At 38.9% G+C, this 22077-nt stretch overlaps 1 protein-coding gene across 4 annotated transcripts; it reads right to left on the bottom strand.

Annotated features, from left to right (window-relative positions):
• Positions 1–546: 546 nt before the first annotated feature.
• CCDC62 (coiled-coil domain containing 62) lies at positions 547–21373 on the bottom strand. 4 transcript variants are annotated; one of them, XM_030582968.1, is made up of 13 exons: positions 21143–21363; positions 20311–20489; positions 19091–19283; positions 17524–17690; positions 16160–16261; positions 15639–15810; positions 15458–15559; positions 14419–14507; positions 13226–13326; positions 6237–6438; positions 4542–4673; positions 3157–3249; positions 547–1380 (listed from the first exon to the last, which is right to left on the bottom strand). In XM_030582968.1, the coding sequence occupies exons 2-12, from the start codon at positions 20344–20346 to the stop codon at positions 3163–3165; spliced, it is 1383 nt and encodes a 460-aa protein (XP_030438828.1). In that variant the 5' UTR covers positions 20347–20489; positions 21143–21363; the 3' UTR covers positions 547–1380; positions 3157–3162. The 4 variants fall into 4 exon arrangements, with proteins under 4 accessions (XP_030438828.1, XP_030438829.1, XP_030438826.1 ...); XM_030582969.1 differs by having other exon boundaries at positions 6237–6414; positions 21143–21362; XM_030582966.1 differs by lacking the exons at positions 547–1380; positions 3157–3249; positions 4542–4673; positions 6237–6438 and adding an exon at positions 9430–11638 and having other exon boundaries at positions 21143–21373.
• Positions 21374–22077: the final 704 nt, after the last annotated feature.

The raw sequence follows: 22077 nt of genomic DNA, 5'->3' as shown, positions 1-22077 counted from the left end.
CTTAACTAAAATCAGTTTTATGTATTGATTTAATTAAAATAAATCAGTACCACCTCTCTGGTAATGAACACGTGTACAAGTTTCAAAGAATTTATATTTAGCTTGTGTTGGTTAGATACGAATACTTTTAAAAACTGATAAGTGCATCCATAGTAGGAGGTTGCACTGATCTGATTTAATCAGCTTTTTTTTTAAATGTACCAAATTTAGTTACATTGGTGCAAAGACACAGGCTAGACCAGGCCTTAGTGCTAGCATCATGAACTTACCATATATGCTTTTCACCCTGCTGTGCTCCACTTAACAGTAGTCATTAGCAGATAAGCAGCTGACACTCAGATTCCCTAAAAAAATATTTTGAAAGTTTTAAAACAGTTCTTGTCATGTGAATCTCAGAGCAGGGATCCTTCCCTCCCACCAGTGCCACAGAGTGAGCCAGGGTTTATGCATGATAGGAGCTGTGATGCTAGATTTGAGACCTAGTACATTCCCGGTCAATAACTGGTTAAAATGTCAAAACTAAGATGTAAGGAAGAGATTAAGAAGTGAAAAAAGTGGTATTTATTAGGTTGTATGGCCTTTTTTTGGTTAAAAATATTTTCAAATGCAATAATGAGTCATTTCTACTTTTCTGATAGGTCACAGATACACAAGGCATAGTTAAAATATTTAAAAAAAAAGACTATACATTAAATCCATGTCATATATTGCTAAAAACATCCATATCAACTCATGATCTTAGAAGCTTGGGTTAGAATAAATAGCTCATGACTGGGGAGAGTTATTTTGCCCATATTGTGGGTGAAGGGTCTTGTAAATTTCAGCAATATAGGAGGTATATCCTGGTTACTTCACTAATTCACAACTTCTTATAACCATTATTCATATCTATTTACACAGCAAAATGTCCAGAACTAAAACAATGGACTAAACAGGAGTGAACACTGCTATTATACATTTTAAATACCAAATATGCACAACTATGGGAGTAGTAATAAAAATAGTTCTATATTTTAAAAAAGTATGTCACCTTTATGGAGTAAACAATTACCCATTTTATATTCTTACTTTAAAACAAACTAGCATTTAACCTGAGTACTGATCTATTAAAAAAGGCAGTTTTTCATCTTAGCATAATTCTAAATTATTATTCACAAATATAGAATACATTCCAGCACAAGGTCACATATTTTTGGCACTTGCAAAATTTTCAAACATTTATGAGAGATATGACCAAAAGTTCAGTAACTGTTCATTGTAGCTTATGTGGTAATGATCTTCGCATCTCAAAATGTATTTTAATTAATAAGGACATCATCTTTGTTCTTGCCAGATAGTAAGGATGTCATCTTTGTTTCTTCCGGATAACATGCAAGGAATCTGGTTGAGGGAGGGAGAAAGAGAAAACTCAGTTAAAAACATATTGGGAAAAAAAAAAAAGTTACCACTACTATTACTAATAGTACAAATTGAAACTACAACTCTGAATTATTTTTCATGGCATAAGAAATAGAAATACCAGTAAAGACATGAGATGTCAAGAGGGGGTTGGGGGGGGGGGAAAAAGGTATTTTATAGAATGAAGTGCATATGAGCAGTCTCCCTCAGGGACATGACTGGATGGTCGCTACATACATTCTTTTCATTTCTGTGTAAACACTTAACAGGTGTGCAATTCTCATTGCACAAGGACTACTCCTTTTTGCCCTGTGTAATCCTGAGAGTCAGGATTTTACAAGCAATGGTGCATGCCATAGCTGCCAAGAGCTTAAGGTATCATTTTTCTCATTGCTTTCACCTGTTTTAGGGCTTTTAGACTCCCTCCAAATGATTCTCTTTCCCAGAGGAAAAATGAGACTGATGAAACCCAAGATGGCCAAAGCTTTGACAATTAAATAGGAAATTAAGGAAGAGCACCTTCCAGCTGAGGATTTCAAAGCAGTTAACATTAAATTGATTATGCCTCTAAATAAAAATGTACAAACATACATTAGTTATTTCTGGTCTGCTATAAACTGTGTGATGATTGTTTTAGATTCAGTTAAATCAATTTTTAAGGCAGTTTAAATAGGAACTATGCAACAGTCTCTAGGAGTATTTGTTAAGGATTTGCAGTGAGTGACTATGGACAAGTTCCGTTCTTCAGTTCTCTCTTGGCTGAAGTAAATTAGATCGCCCACATGCTTAAAGTTAAACAAGTTCTTAGTGCTTTGCTGGATCAGGATCAGGCTGCGCAGCATTTTCCAGTGCATTGCCTCTTGAGCATATCACATCCACACTCAGTGCCTGACTGGTTTCCAGACACAAGTCAGGCTGTTGGTATTGACATATAAAGTCCATAATGGCTTTGATTCTATACATCTTTGGCTGCATCTATAGTGGGCTTTTTATAATTCAACATTTTTCTTTTGTTACTAACTCTGGTTCATATCCCTAGCAGCATTTAACCATGTCATCTCACTCAGCTCCAAATAGATCTAGACAACATGGTGCTTAAATTGCCGGCTGTAAGTCTCTTGTCTATACTAGTACTCCAGTTGGTGGTGCTGGAGTGGTAGCAAACAGTGGGAATTTTTGAGGGGGGTGGGATGGGGGGAGACCCAAAAACCCAAAACCAAAAAAAGTAATCATAGATTTCACTTTAGAGTCAGCCTTATTTCCCTGAGGCTTCAGGTCTGCTCCAAATAACCATCTCTAGATTTCCAGTTCTGGGAGCTGGGGATAGAGCATTCTCAGTAAAGGACCCTTAACTCCAGAATTCACTCCTCACTTCTTTGGTCCAGTAATGCTTCAGACCTTCATCCTGTAATCTGTTGCACATGAAAAGAATTGCTGTGCCCTCCCAGAGATTCACTAATTTCAGTGGGGCTCTGTGCAGTACAGACCATCACCCACATGGAATGAATTGCATGATCAGGGCTTGAGTTGCAAGGCCTAACTGCCCAGCGTTTTTCAGAGGGAGAAAGTCGTCTGAGGAGTTACTGGCTGCATTAGCTAATATTGGTTTGCTGCTGTGTCTCACGTATATGGGTTTTATAATAGATGCACTTAGAGCTTTGTACTAGGCCCACCTTAAGTGGGAAAAAAATACATATTATTGCTACAGTTGTAAACATTACAAAATTAAAAAAACCAAGAAAAAACCCAAAGACTTACTCAAGATCATAAAGAAAACAGTGAAAGTTTTGTCTCACTTTCTTCCATAGCTGGCAGTTGCACTTTGCAGAGAGCTTCTGTAAGTTCTGTGGTCTATAATATAAAAAGATTAAGTACAGACTTAACTTCACAGTGAATCATAAAAATTGATGCAGCTGCAGAGTTCAAAACTGGAAAAAAGTAATTATGGGCTCTCCAACTCATCTCATTCTTTCCCACCTTTTTTTTTTCCATCCGAGAAGTAGGGATATGGCATATGCATTTATCTGCCCTAATTGAGCAACCTACCACTAAAACAGCACCTAATACAATGCTATTTTGCAGAGAATCTTTCATGCAAAAAACCAACACAATTATGATGTAAAAATAAAATTGTAACAGGAGCGTGAAATTAATAGGTATTGGCTAGGTAGAAAAATTTTCAGAAGAGATTTGAAATGCGATGAGTACGTAAGGCAAAGAGGTAGAAGAAGAGTTTCATTTACACCTAGAGTAATGAGTTATGATTTATTTTAACTATAAAAAACTGTCCCAGCAGCTGAAAGCAGAAAATAACTAAAATTAAGAGAACATAACCCAGCAGGAACAAACTTACACCTGCCAAAGGCATATGTTGGATCCTTTAAAATATGCCTTAAATGTTATAAAGCCCAAGTTTAAAAACAGCTTCAGTGAACTCCATTTCAAGACAGATTAATTGGCCAGTGTAGATTACGATAACCCCTGTTAAATGTGGTTTTTAAAAACTATTTAGAAATTAGATCAAAGTTTTAATCTTCAGGTTTGAAGACAGCTCATACTACAAGTTTAATGTCAATATTCTGTGTACAGAATCCTCCTAACAGGACACACTGATAAGACCATCTTCTGTGATAAATGCATATAGATTATATTCATGCACTTCCATTGTGATTTAATACATTATCTTTAATCTTGCAATGAAAGAACTAAAGAAATTAACCTGTTAAAAATGAGTATTTATGCTGTGATATATGCCTGTACCAGAACAGATCATATATACCACACATTAATCTCTGATATCACCTTCCTCCCTCAAAATGATACTAAGCATAAGGAGGATGAGTTAAGATCAGAATTATGTTCATTATCTGCTGTTCTGCCACAACTTGCTCCAAAACAACTTCTTCCTTCCCTGTGTTTAGAAACACAAGCCAAATTCTGTCCTGATCATATGAAGAATGAGGGGTGCAAGACTGAGCCAAATTTGGCTCAGACACTTTATCATAAATATCCAATCATTTTCCTCATCAGTAAAGTACTGAGTACTTTGTCTATATCATAGTGCAAGCCAAGCAAAAGGAAAAGAATGTTCACAGTAACTCTTCCCAACATTCTAGATCTAGCCATATTAAAGTGATAAATACCATATTAACACTGCTGCTGCTGGGACTGCAACAGGGGCTAATGTGGAGCAGCATGCTAAGCTCCAGATCAGCAACCATCTGTCGAGACTCAGCCAGCAAACGCTGGAGCTTACTTGTTGGTGAACAGGAGTCCTAGAAGAAACAAAAATTGAACAAAAGTTATTAAATTATAATTTTAAAACATGTTCACTGGTTGCACATGTGAATTACCACTGAGCATTATTTATTAAAACAGAAAAAAAAACCTAACTTTGAAATACATTTACCAAACACCACCATTCCAGAATCTGTAACTGTTACACATTTAACTGCTAATATTTCCATTGAAAGGTCTGTGCAGGGTAACAGGTTTCATATAGTTATGCATACACACACACCCCCGCCATTACTGTTAAAGACAGGTGTCAATGAGGAGACAAAAACTAGTATTTCAAATAGAATAGATGAAGAGGCAGCAAATTTCTTACTAGTTTCAATAAAGCAACTTGTCCTAGCAGCTGCTGAAAGGAGAGTCAGCTGGTGGTAACTAAAAATGTGATCCTCCCCATTTCTATACTTATAAACCTGGAGATATTCTGCTTGTTTAGAGAGGCATGTTTAATTCTTAGGCCTAGATCCTAATCCTAGGCCTATTAGGTCTTCGGTTAGCCTAAATGACACCTCACAAGGTGCTGTGCTGGGTTATTGCTCATTTTCCTTACACAATGGGGTTCCCACAGACCCAAATGATAACTGAATGGTGGGTTGATACCCAATACGTAAAGAATGGGAATTTGGGGATATACGAGATCTGAGAGGGACCAGGAGACAACTCATGCCTGCCCCAACAGTTTTAATGACTGATTTGAAGTCTCCCATGTGGGAATGGTGAACTAACCTCCTGCTCGTAGGATCAAGCTTGAGTTGCAATACTTATCAGATGGACAGAACAAAACCCACAAAAGGTGCAAACAGAAATCTACTCAACATTGCCTGCAATCTATAAATAAAATCCAACCAGCACAACCCAAAAAACAAACACAGACGGCAACACTTGGAATCAAGACAGTGCAAAAGCTGATTATAACCACGCAACAGCAATATTGTAATGACTAAGAATATGAATAGAGAGATGGGAAGGAGAGAAGAAGTTTCCAGTCAGCAAGCAGAATAAAAGGAACAACCTCTAATAGCAGCACCCAGTCAGTCACTCTCAGATCCCAAGATTTACTGGGACTGACTAATGGTGACTAGCGCTTTGCAAGCATGTTTGCTATTACCTGGTTCCTGATGCAAAGGGAAGACCCTCTGGCTTTGTCCCCTATGCTGGCACCATCAATAAAGGCCAGCATCATTTTCCCTGCAGCATTTGCAGCCTAAATACTGCAACATCATGATAACTCATGGTGGGAAACTGGAAGTGAAATTTTAATTGACCAAGCAGAACCAAATATTTTTAAAAGGCACAGACATGATAACTGAGACTTTTAAAGTGATTCCAGTTTTAATAACCTATAACTCATTGTAAAAAAAAAAACAACCCAGGTTTTTTAAACATGATTTGTGACTTCACAATACTCTTTAAAACCCTTTTTAAAAGTCCAATTTACTTCATAGATAAAAGAATAAAAACCAGACACAAACCCACTCTTGTGAAAGTAAATTCACTCTTAGCCATCCTAAAACTAATGTACTATTATGAAGCTAGATACTGACACAGTTGATAGTAGGACTAGTGCACTTATTTGCTGACTGAATCACTGATAAGTTACTGATCTCTGAAGGGAGGTCTGCATCGAAGAATCTCTCACATTTCTGGAGACCATCTCTCTTCTGTGTGGACGTCAAACAGGGAGAGTCCAAGTAAAAGGAATTCAGATCCACATGTTCTTCACTGTCAATAAAATTAAGATATTTCCTGAAACAATATCACCAGTAAAATCACCAAGAAAAGTCATAATGCAAAATAAATATACTTAAGCCTTGATCCAGCAAAGCAGACAAGTACATGTATAACTAGGTCATTTACATTACTCAGTGTTATTCACATGCTTAAGTGCTTTGATGGATCCAGCCTTATTTTCTGAATATGAGAGGAATCCTGAAATACTTCCATGAAGCAGCAAATATGCTAAGGATATACTTAGCATGTTTACCTTAAATGATAGCACAAAAAATATCAAGGTACCTCTAAATATCTAAATGAAAGCAGCCCCCCATGCTTTCATTTTCTGTCTACCTATTTCCCTATTAAAAACCTCCTTTAAACAAGTCTAAAAATGTAGCTTTTAATATTAAAGTGAAAATTTTAAGAGTTTAAAAAGTTATTTTCCCACTCTGGACATCACTGGTCAGCTTCCTCCCATCCTTGACTACATTGGGTTATTTTGGTGATAGTGGGGGGGAAGGGGGAAGAGGGACAGAATTTAAATACAATTTCTCATAAATTGTAACTACAGCTAACACTCAACTGCCTGGATAGGGTTTCAGAGCATGAAGCTAAAAGTGTATTGTTTCAGCTCTGTCAGGAGGTAAACATCAGGCAGTGTAGGATCAGGCCTGACCTTTGGTGACACAATCAACAGCATGCAAGACCTTTTCAGCCTAGAACTTCACATGCAGCATCATCTCTTTATACCTTCAGTTTTCTCTACAGAACTTTAGACCATCACTTATTAGTGAAGGTAGTATACTCAGAAAATTCCAAAGTTGGTATCACTAATATTTTATATGTATGTAAAAGCTTTTTTATGCCAAAAGGACTTCAACCTATACATAATTCCACATACAAAAAGAAAACCCTAAATTTAGGGTTCAGGCTGCTCGAGTATATTTCTTCATACCACCACATATTAAACAAGCAATTAAATTGCAAGTTAAGGCAATAGTTACACCCAACACAATATCAGTGTCCAACACTGACCCGCTACTATCAGGATACTCAACCATAGCACCACAAAGTCCTCTCTAGCACCCTTACTTTCAGTTCAACACTAGGATATCCCACAATGTGCACATCAAGGAACTGAATGTTACACATATTCTCTTTCTCTAATAAAAATTAATTTTACTTTCTACCCTTGATAAGAATATTGCTCAAGGATAGGGGGAAAAACTACCATACTTCAAGACAAAACAGTCACAATACACCACGTGGAATCTATGCAAACCTCTGACTGCTCTGTAGTTTAACCAACCAATTACTAATTAAAAAGTTTTACAAAAAGCCAGCCAGAAATCAATCCATTCACATCGAGCAGCACAGGAAATGGACTGTGCTAGCACTCTAAATAGATGTTAGAGACACTGAACTGGGGTAATTGCTAGAAACCCAGCAAGCTGAAATGATTCTAAACAATATATAAGATCACCTGCATCCTGTGGTCTGCTTACACAGAATGTCTAGTGTAGTCTGCTGCTTATTCACAGTTGTTTAAATGTGGGCTCAGGGGGTTACTAGTAGTTTCCAGTTACTAAATGAATCAATTTCACTTTAATGGAGCTTTTTTAATGTTGTGTATTCTTATTTTAAAAAGTTAAAAATTAAGAAGTGACCATCCCTCACGTTTTTCTGTAATCATCTCTAACAAGCAAAAGCACCTTTTTGGACACATTTCTGCATCTACAGGGAATCATCAAATAGCAGCATGCATTTTTATATGCAATCCGACATTCATTAAGCATCACCATTAAGCACCACACTTTACAGGGCCAATACAGACAATTCCTAACCCAAAGAATTTACAATCCAAGAAAGATGCTTTGGAAGACCCAAAAGGAACACGTTATCTCAGAACAGTTTTGTTTAATTTTAGTTACGCACTTATAAAATGGTGCAGTACAGAGTCCATTTGACTGACATGCTCCAATGTTTGTGAGCCTTTTAGAAGAACGAACTCTTTAGGAGGGCTATGAATGAGGAGAAGTTGAGCGTCTGCCAGTCTTAGTTTAGGAGGTCATTCCACACCATGATCCAGCTTTGCAGTAGACAGGGTGAGGAATGGGAAAAGGAAATGAACAGGCTTGAATTTGGCATGAGTGGTTTGGTTCAAGATACAAATGGGCCTTGTTTAAACCAAACAGAGCGCAGGCCAGCAATAGTACAGTGAGCAACCAGTCTCATGCTCTAACTTGAAAAATATAACCCGCATTCACTTCCATTAGACAAAATTATAGCAGCTGTTAGTACAAGAGAAATAAAGTCACTGTAGTATAGAAAATAGAGATTACTCCATCAGTATCACATTTCACAATCTTGTGATAAAATATGGCAGTTCATCAGCTGAGTTAAGATCCCTTTTGCCAGTTATTACAAAAACTAATGACTCACACCAAAATGTTAGATGGCCTGACAAGGGAAGAACCCTCCTGAATACCCAATTAAGCTATCACCAAGAGACTACAGAAACAAGAAGCAAGCCCTGGATAAGAGTGCAAACTCTAGCAAAGGTCCCAAGCAATGGTTAATTCACAGTGAGCAGGTTTGTGGTGGCAAAAGGTACCTTCAACCTCCCCTCATCCAAGGGGTGAATAAACATTTAGTGCAGATTCACAAAGTGGATAGCACTGGCTGGGAAACTGATGTGGCCAGGACAGCACATCCTCCATCCGTTGGGCTCCTATGAAGAAAAATCCTCAGGGGAGGGCAACAGTAGAAGCACCACCTGCACCCCATGGGGCAAAACCCATGCTAGGTAGAGTAGTCTTCACTGGCAGAAGGAAATGACATCTGCACTTCCCTGCACTACCAAGTTTGACTCTGTTCCCAAGTGTGAACTTTGGCGGGGGGGGGGGGGGCAGAGACAAAGGGATTAAGTTAAAGTTCATAACTACTTCTCAACTAGAAATTCACTGGAATAAGAGTGTAGCGATTCCTAGGAAAGGGCGCAAGGTTGTTTTTGGGGTGGGTGGGTGGGTGGTGGTAGAAGAAAGGGGAGTAGAGGGGGAGAGATGATTTAGGAACAGTCCAAAGTAACTTTAACCAAATAAAAAAAGCTGGTTTACAAACGCAAAACTAAGCTAAGCTATGTGGGAATGCTCCACAACAGCATTCCATTTCAAACGGATGCCTATTCATCAAAACTTTTGTCCCTGAAGTGAAATGGACCTATACAACATTTTCTTTCTTGTTTTAAAACAATTCAACAACAAGAGTCAGTACCTTAGACATGCCCCTACATAAAAGTTCATACAATATGATGTTGGAATATATTCTCTGGGCAAGATCCTCAACTAGTGTAAGTCTGTGTAAATCTATTGCAATCAATTGTGCTAGCTGATTTACACCAGCTGAAGAGATGGGCCTCTTCTGTGTCTAGTGGAGAGTTAAGTGGGAATAGGGATGAATTATTTGTAATGTCATCCAAAGGATTAAGTCCTTGTACAATAATATTGATAACTGAAAAAAATTAGGCAATCCGAGGAGGGAAACTGAAGAGAACTGCTCCTCAGTGAACAACTGCTGTCTCGTGATATACCATAACTAGTCAGAGCTTTGAATTTCCTTGCCCACTGTCAGCCTAACACTCTGTACATAAATGTTTCCTTAGAGGGCTCCCAAAGCCTGCAAAATATACCAGTATTTCTTTGAATTTCTGCATCTTGAGAAGTTTTATTCTCCATCCCACTGGCCTCTGACTACATCTCAATTTTTTCTAATATGACACGGGGATCTAAAGATCAATAAATGTGTCAGACAACTAAAATTATTGTGGGATCGATACCACATTAAGCTATGGGTTTGGTTTATTATTAAACTTAAAGTTATTTCATTTTCTCTCCTCAACGAATTTGAAGCAGCATATGTAAAATGCATGGATTTTACATTCTTTTCCAGACACTTATTGAGTTGTCAACTGAAATCAAAAAGGGCAATAAAAACTTCACACAGTGACTAGATTTGATATCTTAAAAATAAATCTCTCTCTTCTGTGTGAAGATTTATCTACTAGTGATACTGGTAACATTATAACCAAATGTGGTTTTGTTTTTTGGTTTTTTCAACAAAAAATTAAATAAATCCACTCTTTCCCCTTAATTTGATATTTGTGCATTTGACAGCATATTGTTTAGTCAATTTCAGAGCTTTCCTTGTTTGTCTGGGTCTTTCACACAACCGGAGGAAAAACAAACAAACAAACAAAAATATATAAGAACAGGAAAAATGTGATACTTGAAACTAAGTAAATTTAAAATTACGTAGTTTCAAGTTGCTAGTCTTCCTTTGAAACTTAATATGGATTTTAAAATCTTGTTACAAGTTAAATAAAGTTGTCAAGAGGTAGTCCAGATTCCTACATAATTATAGTTGTATCTATATATTTGGGTTTTCAAAAACAATACATAACCTTTTTAAGGTAGTACTTTTTATTCCATGTGCAGTCTTGGGACAGTTGCAAACTGCTCTGCACCACACATTTCCATCTCCTTCTATTGGTCTGAAAATCTGCATCCATTCCAGATCCGTTACTGGCTTATAACATGCAGCTTTATTTATGATGGAGTTAAGAGTACAGAAGCCAGATTCGTCTATGGGAAGTGTACCAGGAGACACACTGCTTTTTCGGTCACAGAAAATTCCCACTGTCTCTGTCTGATCATTACATTCAACATCAGTTCTGTCAGACTGCTTTGACCCAGGACGGCAGCAATTCAACGAATCTAAATGAGGACTGAAGTTGAGCCAATGCTCGTGTATAGGTAAAGATGCTCCAAAGTTTTTCTGGTCTCTGCTTAGAAATACATCTTGTGAAGTTTGAGATGTTTCCCTGCCTTCCACAGACCTCATACTGTTTCTATCAGATACAGTTCTGATGTCTAGTTCATCTGTGCTTACTGAAGCATTCTGCTTTTCATCTTCCATAAACAAAGTCTTTTGTCCATGTGATAAGCCTTGAAAGTTTTTCTGAAGCCGATTTAAGTGAGCCAAGGTACTTTCCTCCATGTCTGACACATTAATTAGCTGGCTATTCTCTGCTTCACACATATTACAGATTTTTTTTAGACTGCATTTCCGAGTTTGTGTAGTCCCATATTCCTTAGGTATCTTCTCAGTGCCTTCACTGCTAACTGTGTCTTTTTCGTTGCTACTTTCAAGGTCTGATAATACCAAACCTATGCTACAATGGCATGATAAAGAACTCTAGTTATAAATACTGCATTTAATATGTGAATTGTATTTGGTATAAACCACACTTTGTATAATTGTGGCTTCATCTTGTGCTAGATGTGGGATACACAGGCAAAGATCTGTGCTTACACAGAACCCCATTGGCAAGGCTGTCAATCCATGCATTGTACATTGCAGGATCCGGAACAGAGTCTTTTTATATTTTACCCATATTATACACTGTAGGAATTCTACTTGAAACTATAAATTGTGCTCCGATTTTCCAGACTGAAAACAAAACCCATTTAAATTAAAAAAAATAGTTAGATACTATAGTTGGCCAGTTTTATGCTGCTCCATATCTCCAGACCTCTCTTTAGCAGTTTCACAAGAGAGAAATGGACACCAACGTATCAGTCTCTCAGGATTGAATTCATCCTGAAAAACAAGGAAAGTTTCATCTAGGACAGTGGTTATTGACATTTTTTCATCTGTGGACCCCTGAAAAAATTTCAGATGAGGTACAGACCCCTTTGGAAATTAGACAATCTGCAGACCCCCATGGGTCTGTGGAGCACAGGTTGAGAACCACTGCTCACATCCAACATAAACAAAAAATATCAAAGGTGAGAGAAAATAAGCTTTATATTGTACATAAAATCAATGTACAAACAAGCATTAAGAATATAAGCCATTTGTGGCCCCCCCACCCCCCAAAAAAGAAAGGAAGTTTGAATTCTACACTGTTTGAGGAAAAGCATGCAGCTAAAAGTACATGGCTAATAGTGTAAGGTACATCCACTAGAAGAATACTCTTCTAAAGTGCTCCCAGCTACTTTTTTGAAGACACTGACTTAATCTTGACTAATAAAAAAATTAACACACACACACACCCAACAAGGAAGCCCCAGAAGCCTGACAGGCACTTAATCTGAAACACTAGTAGGGATCAAATTCATTAAATAAATGTTACAAGGTAGAATGATTAAGCAGACATAAAGAGATGGTAAAAATGACTATTATTCACTATATTATGGCTTATTTTACTGGAAACCTTTATGACTAGATTTGTTACGTTTACTCCAGCTAGGAGTAAACTAGGGGTCGGGACCCCTCAGGGGGTCATGAGGTGATTACATGGGGGGTCACGAGCTGTCAACCTCCACCTCAAACTCTGCTTTGCCTCCAGCATTTATAGTGGTGTTAAATATACAAAAACATATTTTTAATTTATGGGGGGGGGGTCCACACTCCATGGTTTGCTATGTGAAAGGGGTCACAAATACAAAAAAAGTTTGAGAACCACTGATTTACTCTAATAGTTTAGGTAATTTGATTTTATAAAAAAATTCTTACACAGTAGTAGTTGTGGGACTCAGAGCTGATGCTCTAGTCTGACTAACATATACCATGTCTCTTGAACACAACAAAATTACATGAGAAAAATATTGCATGTTTGTGGCTCACAGGCCAGAGGTGTCATATTTTAAGCTTATAAAAAAGTATTGAAGTATTATACATTTTTAGAACACTAGATGTGTCATACATGATTGATTCTCTCCTTAGATAATTATGAAGGCCACATCATCAAACTTACTTTGTTTTGTGTGCCTCCTCCTTGTGTTTCTGCCATAATTCTTGAGAACTCTCCAAGTTGAAATGAAGAAATTGCAGATCATGCTGCTGTTTTACATAGATCTACTTCCAGACAGTGATAAAACAGTTAGCAAAATGCTGAAGGAATATTATGCCATCTTACATTAATATACTGCTTTACATCTCAAAAGATGCAGGGCATTTTACAAACCAACACTGATATTCAAACAAAAAACGTGTCTGATCCTGCATTTCCAATGGAAGTTTGGCGTAAATGGGAATGTGTAAGATTTGGCTCTACCTAGGAATTACTTTAAACCCTATTAAAAATGCAGCTATCCCTTTTTTTGGGGGGTGGGTGGGGGGGAGGGGAAGGGAGTAGCTGCTTAGCAAAATGACAATAGCACAAAACATTGTACGGCAAGAAGTATAGAACACGATATTCAATTAATACTATGTGGAAATTGTATAGACCTAATTAAAAAAAGTTCCCTGAGACTAAAAACACTGCTACACTTACAAAATGTGCCATGGAATCCTTAAAATAATCACAAGTCATCAGGACAACTCTTCTGAAAAAGGACAACACATCTAGCAACACAGTGTCCCTTCACTTCAGTCATAAGGGATTTGATTTTCCAAGGCATGGAACACTCACAGCTCCCATTTGCTTTAATAGGAACTGAGTGCTCAGCACCTCAGAAAACAAGGCCCACAATTTTTTAAATTTAATTCCCCAGATAATTTTATTAAATATCAAAGCAATACATATTTGGTAAAGTAGGTTATTTTAATTTGTGGTCATTTTTTCCCCTAGACTTAGGCCCTCATTCTGCAAAAAACTCATGCATGTGCTTAACTTTACACTGGGCAGGTGCAACTCCTCCCAGTGGAGGAAGCTGAGCATATGCTTAAGTCTGTGTGGGATATGGACCTTATTTGTCACAGCATCAAATATTTTGATATAAAATCAGTGCTTTAACCTTTAGTTACTATAATCAGCATGTTAAAAAAAAAAGTAGGATTTATACCATAGGTTCCTAGTCATAAACAGCTCATGATTTAGCAATAGTGAACAAAATTTTAATACTCCAATTGAACTGTTAATTCTATTTGTATATAGTTCTCTACAGACAAATATTACTGAAAGCTACCTTCATAAAACACAGAAAATAAATGCAATGAGGATCATACCTGCCGCAAATTGGACAGTTCTGTATTGGTCCGTACTTGTTTAGATTTAGCAGATTGAAGAAGCTGATCTTGTCTATTTGCTTTCTCAACTGTTTTAAAAAAAAAAATTGATTAAAACAATTATTTTCCCCATAGAAATCCAAGTGAAAAACTAAGTAAAGCCAAGAGATCTCAAATACACACGAGAAACTGTCATAAAAAGTAATATTAACCTAAAAATCTCAAGATCAACACAATGCTTTTTCATGAAAGAGAGAGACTCCTCATGGGCCAACTAGAACAAAAAACAAACATTCAGTTATGGTTTTTCACCTGAACAGAAATCCAACTTTGCTAAAATGTCTAGCAATATTTTTAAAAATACACTTCATATCATAATCACTCACTGGCTTTTTTGTTTTTATATTTTAAGATTCCTTTATGAAAAACTGTGTCTGTGTGGAGGAAACAGCTGCTAGTATGGTTTTAAACACATGAGGGGTCAATGCTTGGCGCAGATTAGATGGGGGAGGTCAGAGGCTTAAAGCTCCCTGAAGCAGGGGACAGAATCTTATTTGGTCTTTTCAACCTCCATTGCACATTTTGAAGTCTGAAAGAGCATCAATTTGCCATTCTTTTAGTACTATGTTGCTGCAGTATAGTAACAGCACTATTTATACTCAAAAGCAAAGTGCACACATCAAGACATATAATCACTCCTTTTTGCTATTCAGGTCTTCATGTTAAGGCATTTTAAACCAAGAGAGTTCATTAAGGGAGAATAGCAGCCAAATGAACACTCTCCCTCCTTTCCGATATTTGCTTGCTGCTAATCCGAGAAGCTGAAGGCACTGAGCACCTCACAAGTTCAGCCCCAGCCATGTTGCAGACGCTTGTCTTTTTATTAGCTCTAGGTTTAAGAAGTTGTGTTTTTAAATTGTTTCACCATTTTCTATGCAGTTGTTGAGATAGCTCTCTAGACCACCAGCAAGTGTTGCACAGACCACAATCTGAAAACTTCTGATCCATCGAGAGTTGGGCACTAAAGCCCTTCACTCACCATTAAGTAGGAGCTCATTCTTCAAGTAGTTGTTTTCTTGTTTGAGGCGCATGATTTCTTCCCGCTGCTCATTATTTTCTTTTGTTTTTTCACTGAGGCCATCTTTAAAATAAGACGTGTTCTTGAGTGAAAAGTATACACTCAGGTTTACAATGGAGTAGGTGTCAGTTATATTACTTACCTTTTAATTTATTCATTTCAAATGTTAGTTGTTTCAGTCTCAGTTTGAAATCCAGCTTTTCTTTATTGATACTGGATTCTGCCATCTTAGCTGTACGCAATGCACTTTCCAACTTTTTAAATTTAGATGTAAATTCAGTAATGTGATTGGTTGCTTCAAGTATATCTTTGTCCTACAAAGATATGAAAATAAAGCATACTTCAATATTTTTTCTTTTATCATCTTTTCTAGGTCTTCTCATTTTATCTGATAGATGCAGATGCAATAGTGAAAGCCTCCCACTCTATTAATAGTCTCATGCTGATTTGGAGAAGACTTGCTCTGAATTCTGAACAATCAGAAATGGTGTTTACAGAAGTCCACTATGCTTTCTGAATACACGGGTTTCTGGGTTCGCTTAAGATTTTTCCCACTTCCAATCAAGTCAACCATCCAGCAATCTGATCACACCACATTTGATAACAATACTGAAGTTTTGTTCAGATACTCTGGGCATGCAGTGAGAAGATGACAGATGTTACCTTTAGCTTTAGCATCGTAATGAGTTCCTGTTCTCTAGCTTGTAACTGGCCTATCTTAGCAGACAGCTCCAACACTGAACAGTTGAGACTTTGATTTTTCTCCTAGTAAATAGCAGGAAAAAAAAGTATCAACTAGTGACTAGTTACACTGTTACTAAATAATCTTTCAGTAATTCAACATCAAGGGGCACAACTCATTTAAAGTTAGAAGGGAGGCAACAAAATTTAAAAGAGTAGAAACTGGGGCTTGGGAGCTAGTTGTTCCTAAATTCTAATCCTGGTTGTTCTCCAATTTACACTCTTACATTTGACAAGTCATATCTCCTCTCTGTGCATTAGATTATCCATCTGTAAAATGAGGAGAGGTGGTGAAAGAATTTATAAATGGCTTTGAAAATGTAAATCACTATTTAAATAGCTACAAGTTTTGGAGGGAAAAAATAGGACTCTTAAAAATGAATCTTAATACCATTAACAGCTCACTTACCTTTAAAAAAAATAAACAAGAACAAAAAACCGAGCAGCAAGGACCAGAAATTTCTGGATATTGAAACACCAAGTTTGGGAGACACTATTCCAAGGAGTTCTAGATCGAGGGTGGGAACAGAGAAGGAGGCAGCTCTGCATTGTTCAGCTAGTATATGTCAGAGCTAGATTTATGGATTTCTCATTCTGTATTATAGTCTACTGGTTACAACAGGGGGATTCAGAGTTAGGACTACTGGGTACTATTCCCAGCTCTTTCATACGATCACAGCCAAGTCTCTTACCCAATCTGTGCCTCTGTTTATCCATCTGTAAAATGGTTATGCTACCACCTATCAGCCTCACAGAGCTTTTGTGACACTTCACATTTATAAAGATCATCAGGTAAGCGGATATAGAAAATGCAAAGTATTACTCAACTATATTGTGATAGTATTTTTAAATTGTGTTTTAGATAGATATAGGTATCATTGCCAAATGAACAAAGACATTTAAAAAATCTGCAGTTTTAATTACTTACGTATCTTTAAACTGATGACAAGATTTTTATAATCCATGAGAGTGACTCAAATTTACAGCAATGGCTTTCTAAAACTGTTCATAATAAAATTGCAAGTACTGCAGTTGGTCAGTTTAATGGCTGCAGTTTTGGCATTCCCACATTGATAAGTGGCACGCCCCAGACGCCATTTAAATAGAGACAGCAATCACAAAACCTTGATTGTAATACCTTAACCTAGTATTATTTGACCCAAAGACAAGTACAAGTACAATACAGGAGCCTAAATCTGCAGTCATTTGCAGAAGATATCTGCAGACTTCAGCGGGAGTTGCATGCACGCAAAGAATGCAAAGATAGGCCATTAATCAAGACCTACCTCCAGGGCCTGACAATGAAGAGTTGCATCTGTTGCTTTTTGGGACAGCTCCTGAAGCTTCTGTTGAGTATTTTCAAGTGTTGTCCTACGATCATTCTGCTGAGATTCTAAGACCTTTAATCTTTGTGTTAATGTTCTTATCATCTCATTTCTTTTGTGTAGTTCATCTGAGGAAAGAAATCAGGTGTCTATTGCGAGCAAATAGTTTAAATTATATATTTCACAAACCATCTTTTAAAAAAACTACAAGTACTTTAAACACAACATTTTAAAGTAAAACACACATTTCTAGAAATGGATGCACAGTAGCATAATCCTGAAGTAGATGTATCGATTTTTACCTGACATTTCTTCCCTACTTAATTGTACATTTGAGTTTGCAGACAGAATTAATATAAATATGCATTTTAAATAAATGATATACAGGTTATATTAATGAAGAAGTTTACAGCTCCTTAAAACAAATAACTGTTTTCAGGTAATAGTTTCTTTCAGAAGTGCAAAGGATCTTGCTGGTTTTAGAGTTGCTACAACAAATCATCTTTTAATAAGCTCTAAAGAGATTCTTCCCTCCATAACATTCTAGTATTTCCATGGTAATCTAAGATTCTGTGCGAGATACCATTTGAACATGGCTGAATACACAGATCGCCCACAGTCTCATTCTGATTGGCTAGCAGTGCCTTCCTGATGATGTCACAGATGTGCAGTAATTCCTGGTGGTACAGAGCTAAAAAATCTCATTGTTCAAATACACAAAAATCCCTACACCCTTAATGTTCAGAGAATGTAGAGGGGAAGTTAGTGAGGGAAGAGGTCAAAAATAAAAAAGTACCCTGTGGGGCCGATAGAGGAAGACACTATCGAGGATAAGGGGACAGCAAAGGGCTGAACACAAAAAGGGACAGTCACAATTTAAGCTGCACCCCAACTAGGTTGACCTTTCAGTAGCAGGTTGTGACTTGAAAATTAATCTCCACAATACTCAATAGACCAAATTATTTTGTAATCAAGTTAAAAGTGGCTGCTATCTTATAGATATCCTAGGAAGAGCAACTAGATTTCTGTGGGACAGAAAGGGAGATGGTAAAATCCAAATAATCCAGGGAATGTTCTTTAAAAAAAAAAAAAAAAAGAGAGGATTGATTCAGAAAAAAAATCCAAATAGCCAAGTTAGGGACACTCTTGCTTTAATGTAGCAATAAACTATAGCACACTCCTAAGAAATGATTTACAATATTATGTTCTTTTTCCTACATCATTTTATGATTCAATTTTTTTTTTAAATGATGCTTCTCACTAGTAAGAATTAATGGAATCAGCATGTGGTTTGAGAAGGAAAAGATCATCAAATTATGAGGTACATTTCTTGCCAATCAATAATCAGACCACTGAGGAAGTTGTCTCTGGGAAGATACTGACAACTTCATTTAAGATGGGAAAAAAATAAAACACATCCTTTACATGCTGTAACATTATACACACAGAGGGGGATCTGCAAGGGCACAAGCATCTACCTACATGGATCTGCTGACAGGACCAGTGCCTTACATTGTACAGTACTTACTTTCTAACCTGCTACAGCGTTCTGCCAGAGTTAGTATTTTTTGTCGATCATCTTCCCAGGCTAGCAGCTGTCTCTGATGCACTGCAACCATGTCATTCAGCTCCTTATCACGATCTTTCAGTTCTGCTAGTAACAGCTGGAGTTCTTTCCTCTGTTTCTGAATGGTGCTGCTCTCAAGGTCTGGGCTTGGATTCTACAGAAAGAAAACTAACCCATCATGTACAAGCAACAAGAAATTAATCACAAAACTATCTAATTAACATGTTATGTCTTTATATAATACTATGAGGTGGCTACTTGTATTTTTAAAAACAAATATCAGAGGGGTAGCCGTGTTAGTGTGGATCTGTAAAAGCCCCCGTTCGGAGGCTGCTTTTAAAAACAAACTTTCAAATAAGCCATTTAAAAATCACCAAAAATAAAATCAAGGAGAGCACTAGAGCTTTCCTAAATTTCAACATAAAGAAATTGCATTTTCATAGCTCAATTAAAGCCTAAAGTTAGAACTAAACAGTAATTTACTTTTAATGACCAAACAAATTCCATCATTAAAAGAACAAAGAACTGATAATGTGGCAATAATCAAACTAATTAGTTAGCATCTTTAATCTAAAATTAAATATTTTTTCACATCTGAAATCAGATCAGAGATCTCATTTACACTTTGCTAAATACACAAATAGTTGTCAAGAGTTAACAAACATTAGTGTAACCAAATAAAAGAAACAAGGTTTGAATACTGCTCCAAAATGCTAAACTATCTGATGAAGAATAAAGTAACTTAAAACAACTGTTCAGCCTCTGATGCAATCTCAGGCCTCAATCCTGCAAACATATACATACACACACAAACAAAATTTTACTATTGGTAGTAAAATTAAACATATCTCCTTGAAGAAATTATACAAGAATTTTAAGTGTCTGTAAGATCAGAGCCTACATTTACAGAACAATTGCCACAGATAGTCATCTTTCTGTACTGTCACAAGTTTCCAGGATTCTACTAGTGTTAAATTAGCACAGGTTATACATCTTAGTAAAAACATTTTTGTAAAGTAGGAGAGCATGCTTTTATCCTGCCTGCTCTCTGTCTTTGATATACGGCTTGAAGAAAAACTAATACCTAGAAGATTTGATTGAAGCTCTCTGCACTCCAATGAGTGCTTTCCTGTTAAACTATACATGCTACATATTTAAAGTGTTGTTTGTTTGGTTTTTACCTGGGGTGAAGCCGAGTGTGGTAATGATGAATTCATAGGTATTCTGTGATCAGATGTTCACCACTTGCTAATTCGGTCTTGATAAATATTTTCTACAATTTTAAGATTCAGTTTAGAAGCTCCAGATAATTGCAGTGTTACATGCCTGTTCACCAAGCCCTATTTGTACACGGAGGTCACTAAAAGAGTTAAAATAAATACATCAATGAACTCTGGTATAAGTATAGTCTGAAGTGATCCAGCCAAACAGAGGAATTCTGTCCTGTAGCACGACTCCTAACTCTCTCCACACCCTGGGCAACTTCCTGTCCCTGGCACCACTTCTCTGCTCGTAGTTTGCCAAGCCTCCATTCTCCTCGCCCCCCATCCCCCCAGGCGCCGCGGGTGGCGGGCAGTCTGAGGGGAAACACTCTCCCGGCCCGGGGCTCAGGCCAAGCTCGCGCTGCCGACTCCCGAAGGCGGATGGGAACCGCCTGGCCGTCCCGCCGTTAGCGGGGGCCCAGGTCGCTCCCAGGGCTGTTCACCAGGGCGCGGGGAGGCCCGGGCGCCCCCTGGCCGCGCCGGAGCCTGGCTCGGAATCCGGCCCCCGTCGCCGAGCTCCACGCGCTCAAAAGGACCCTGCGGCTGGGCTGGGCTCCGGAACCTGTAGCCCGTGAGCCGAGGGATGGGGAACCGCCGGGAGCTCCGCTCAGCCCGGCCTCATCCCCGAGGGGCGCCCCCGTTCGGAGGCGGCTCAGGGTCGCCACCTTGCCGGGACGCCTGACGAGAGTTTACACCACCTCAGCCCCAGCCGGTCGGGACTCGAATCCCGCTCCCCGCGTGCTCTACTTACACGGTCTGGTCGTACCGCGGTTCGCAGCTCCTGGCTGCCCTCCAGCAGCTGAAGCTCGGAGAGCCGCAGACATCCACCTCCACCGGCTGAGTCCCGTTCAGCTTAACCGACACCTCCATCGCAGCCCTCCCGCCTCAGGCGGCCCACAGACCCCGCCTCTGGCCGCCATTAGCCCCACCTATCGGCTTGCGTCGTGCGGCTCACGCGCTGGACCAGTTCGAACGCCGCGCGAGCGGTTAAAAGAGGTTGGTCGCCAGCAAGCTCCACCCCCTCAGCGCGAGCTCGGGGGGCGGGGCTGTGGGAACTCCGGCTCCACGGCTTGGGGCCGTGTCTGGCGAAGGAGCACCGAGGGGGGCGGAGCCATGGTACGGCCGCGCCCTGCCGGCCACTTTTCCAGCCCCGGCCAGCGACCGCCCCTTCTCTCGGGAGCTGCCAGAAAACCGGGGGTGAGATGAGAGGTGCCTGAGCTGGGGTGCAGCCCGGGGTGACAGTAATTTACAGGCTTTACCTGCCAGAGTCCTGAGGGGGGGCGGCCTCAACCAGAAGAGGCGGGGCCTCTCAAGATTTAAAGGCCCAGTGGGCCCCCTGGACTTTAAATCAGCCGGGGGCTCCCAACTGCAGAGGTAGTTGGGAGGCGCCAGGGCTCATGGGCAAATTAAAGGCCCTGGGACTCTGTGGCCAGCAGAGCCCTGGGCACTTTAAATCCCCACCGCAGCTCCAGCCTGGCCACAGTGCTGCAGGCAGGATTTAAAGGGCTTGGCCCTCACAGGGAGCCTAGAGCCCTTTTAATCCCAGCTGCAGAAGCTGGACCGGATAGGCTTACTTTCACCTCTGGGGACATGCAGACACTGGGCTCCACCCTAAGGTACCCACACCTGAGAGGAGTCAGGGCCTGCACTGCAGAGCTGGGTGCATTCTCCCCTGGAGGTGGCCAG

The sequence above is a fragment of the Gopherus evgoodei genome, chromosome 13, assembly GCF_007399415.2.
Source record: "Gopherus evgoodei ecotype Sinaloan lineage chromosome 13, rGopEvg1_v1.p, whole genome shotgun sequence".
Lineage (NCBI taxonomy): Eukaryota > Metazoa > Chordata > Testudines > Testudinidae > Gopherus > Gopherus evgoodei.
This window is presented reverse-complemented; position numbering and strand designations above follow the sequence as displayed.

Excerpts from the sequence above, each read along its gene's own strand:
- CCDC62 (XM_030582966.1), bottom strand. The coding sequence starts at position 20,346 with ATGAATTCATCATTACCACACTCGGCTTCACCCCAG. Across the intron at positions 16,262-17,523 it reads TTCATTGTCAGGCCCTGGAG|GAGAAAAATCAAAGTCTCAA; the intron begins GTAGGTCTTGAT and ends GCTATTTACTAG. Across the intron at positions 15,811-16,159 it reads TTACGATGCTAAAGCTAAAG|GACAAAGATATACTTGAAGC; the intron begins GTAACATCTGTC and ends ATATCTTTGTAG.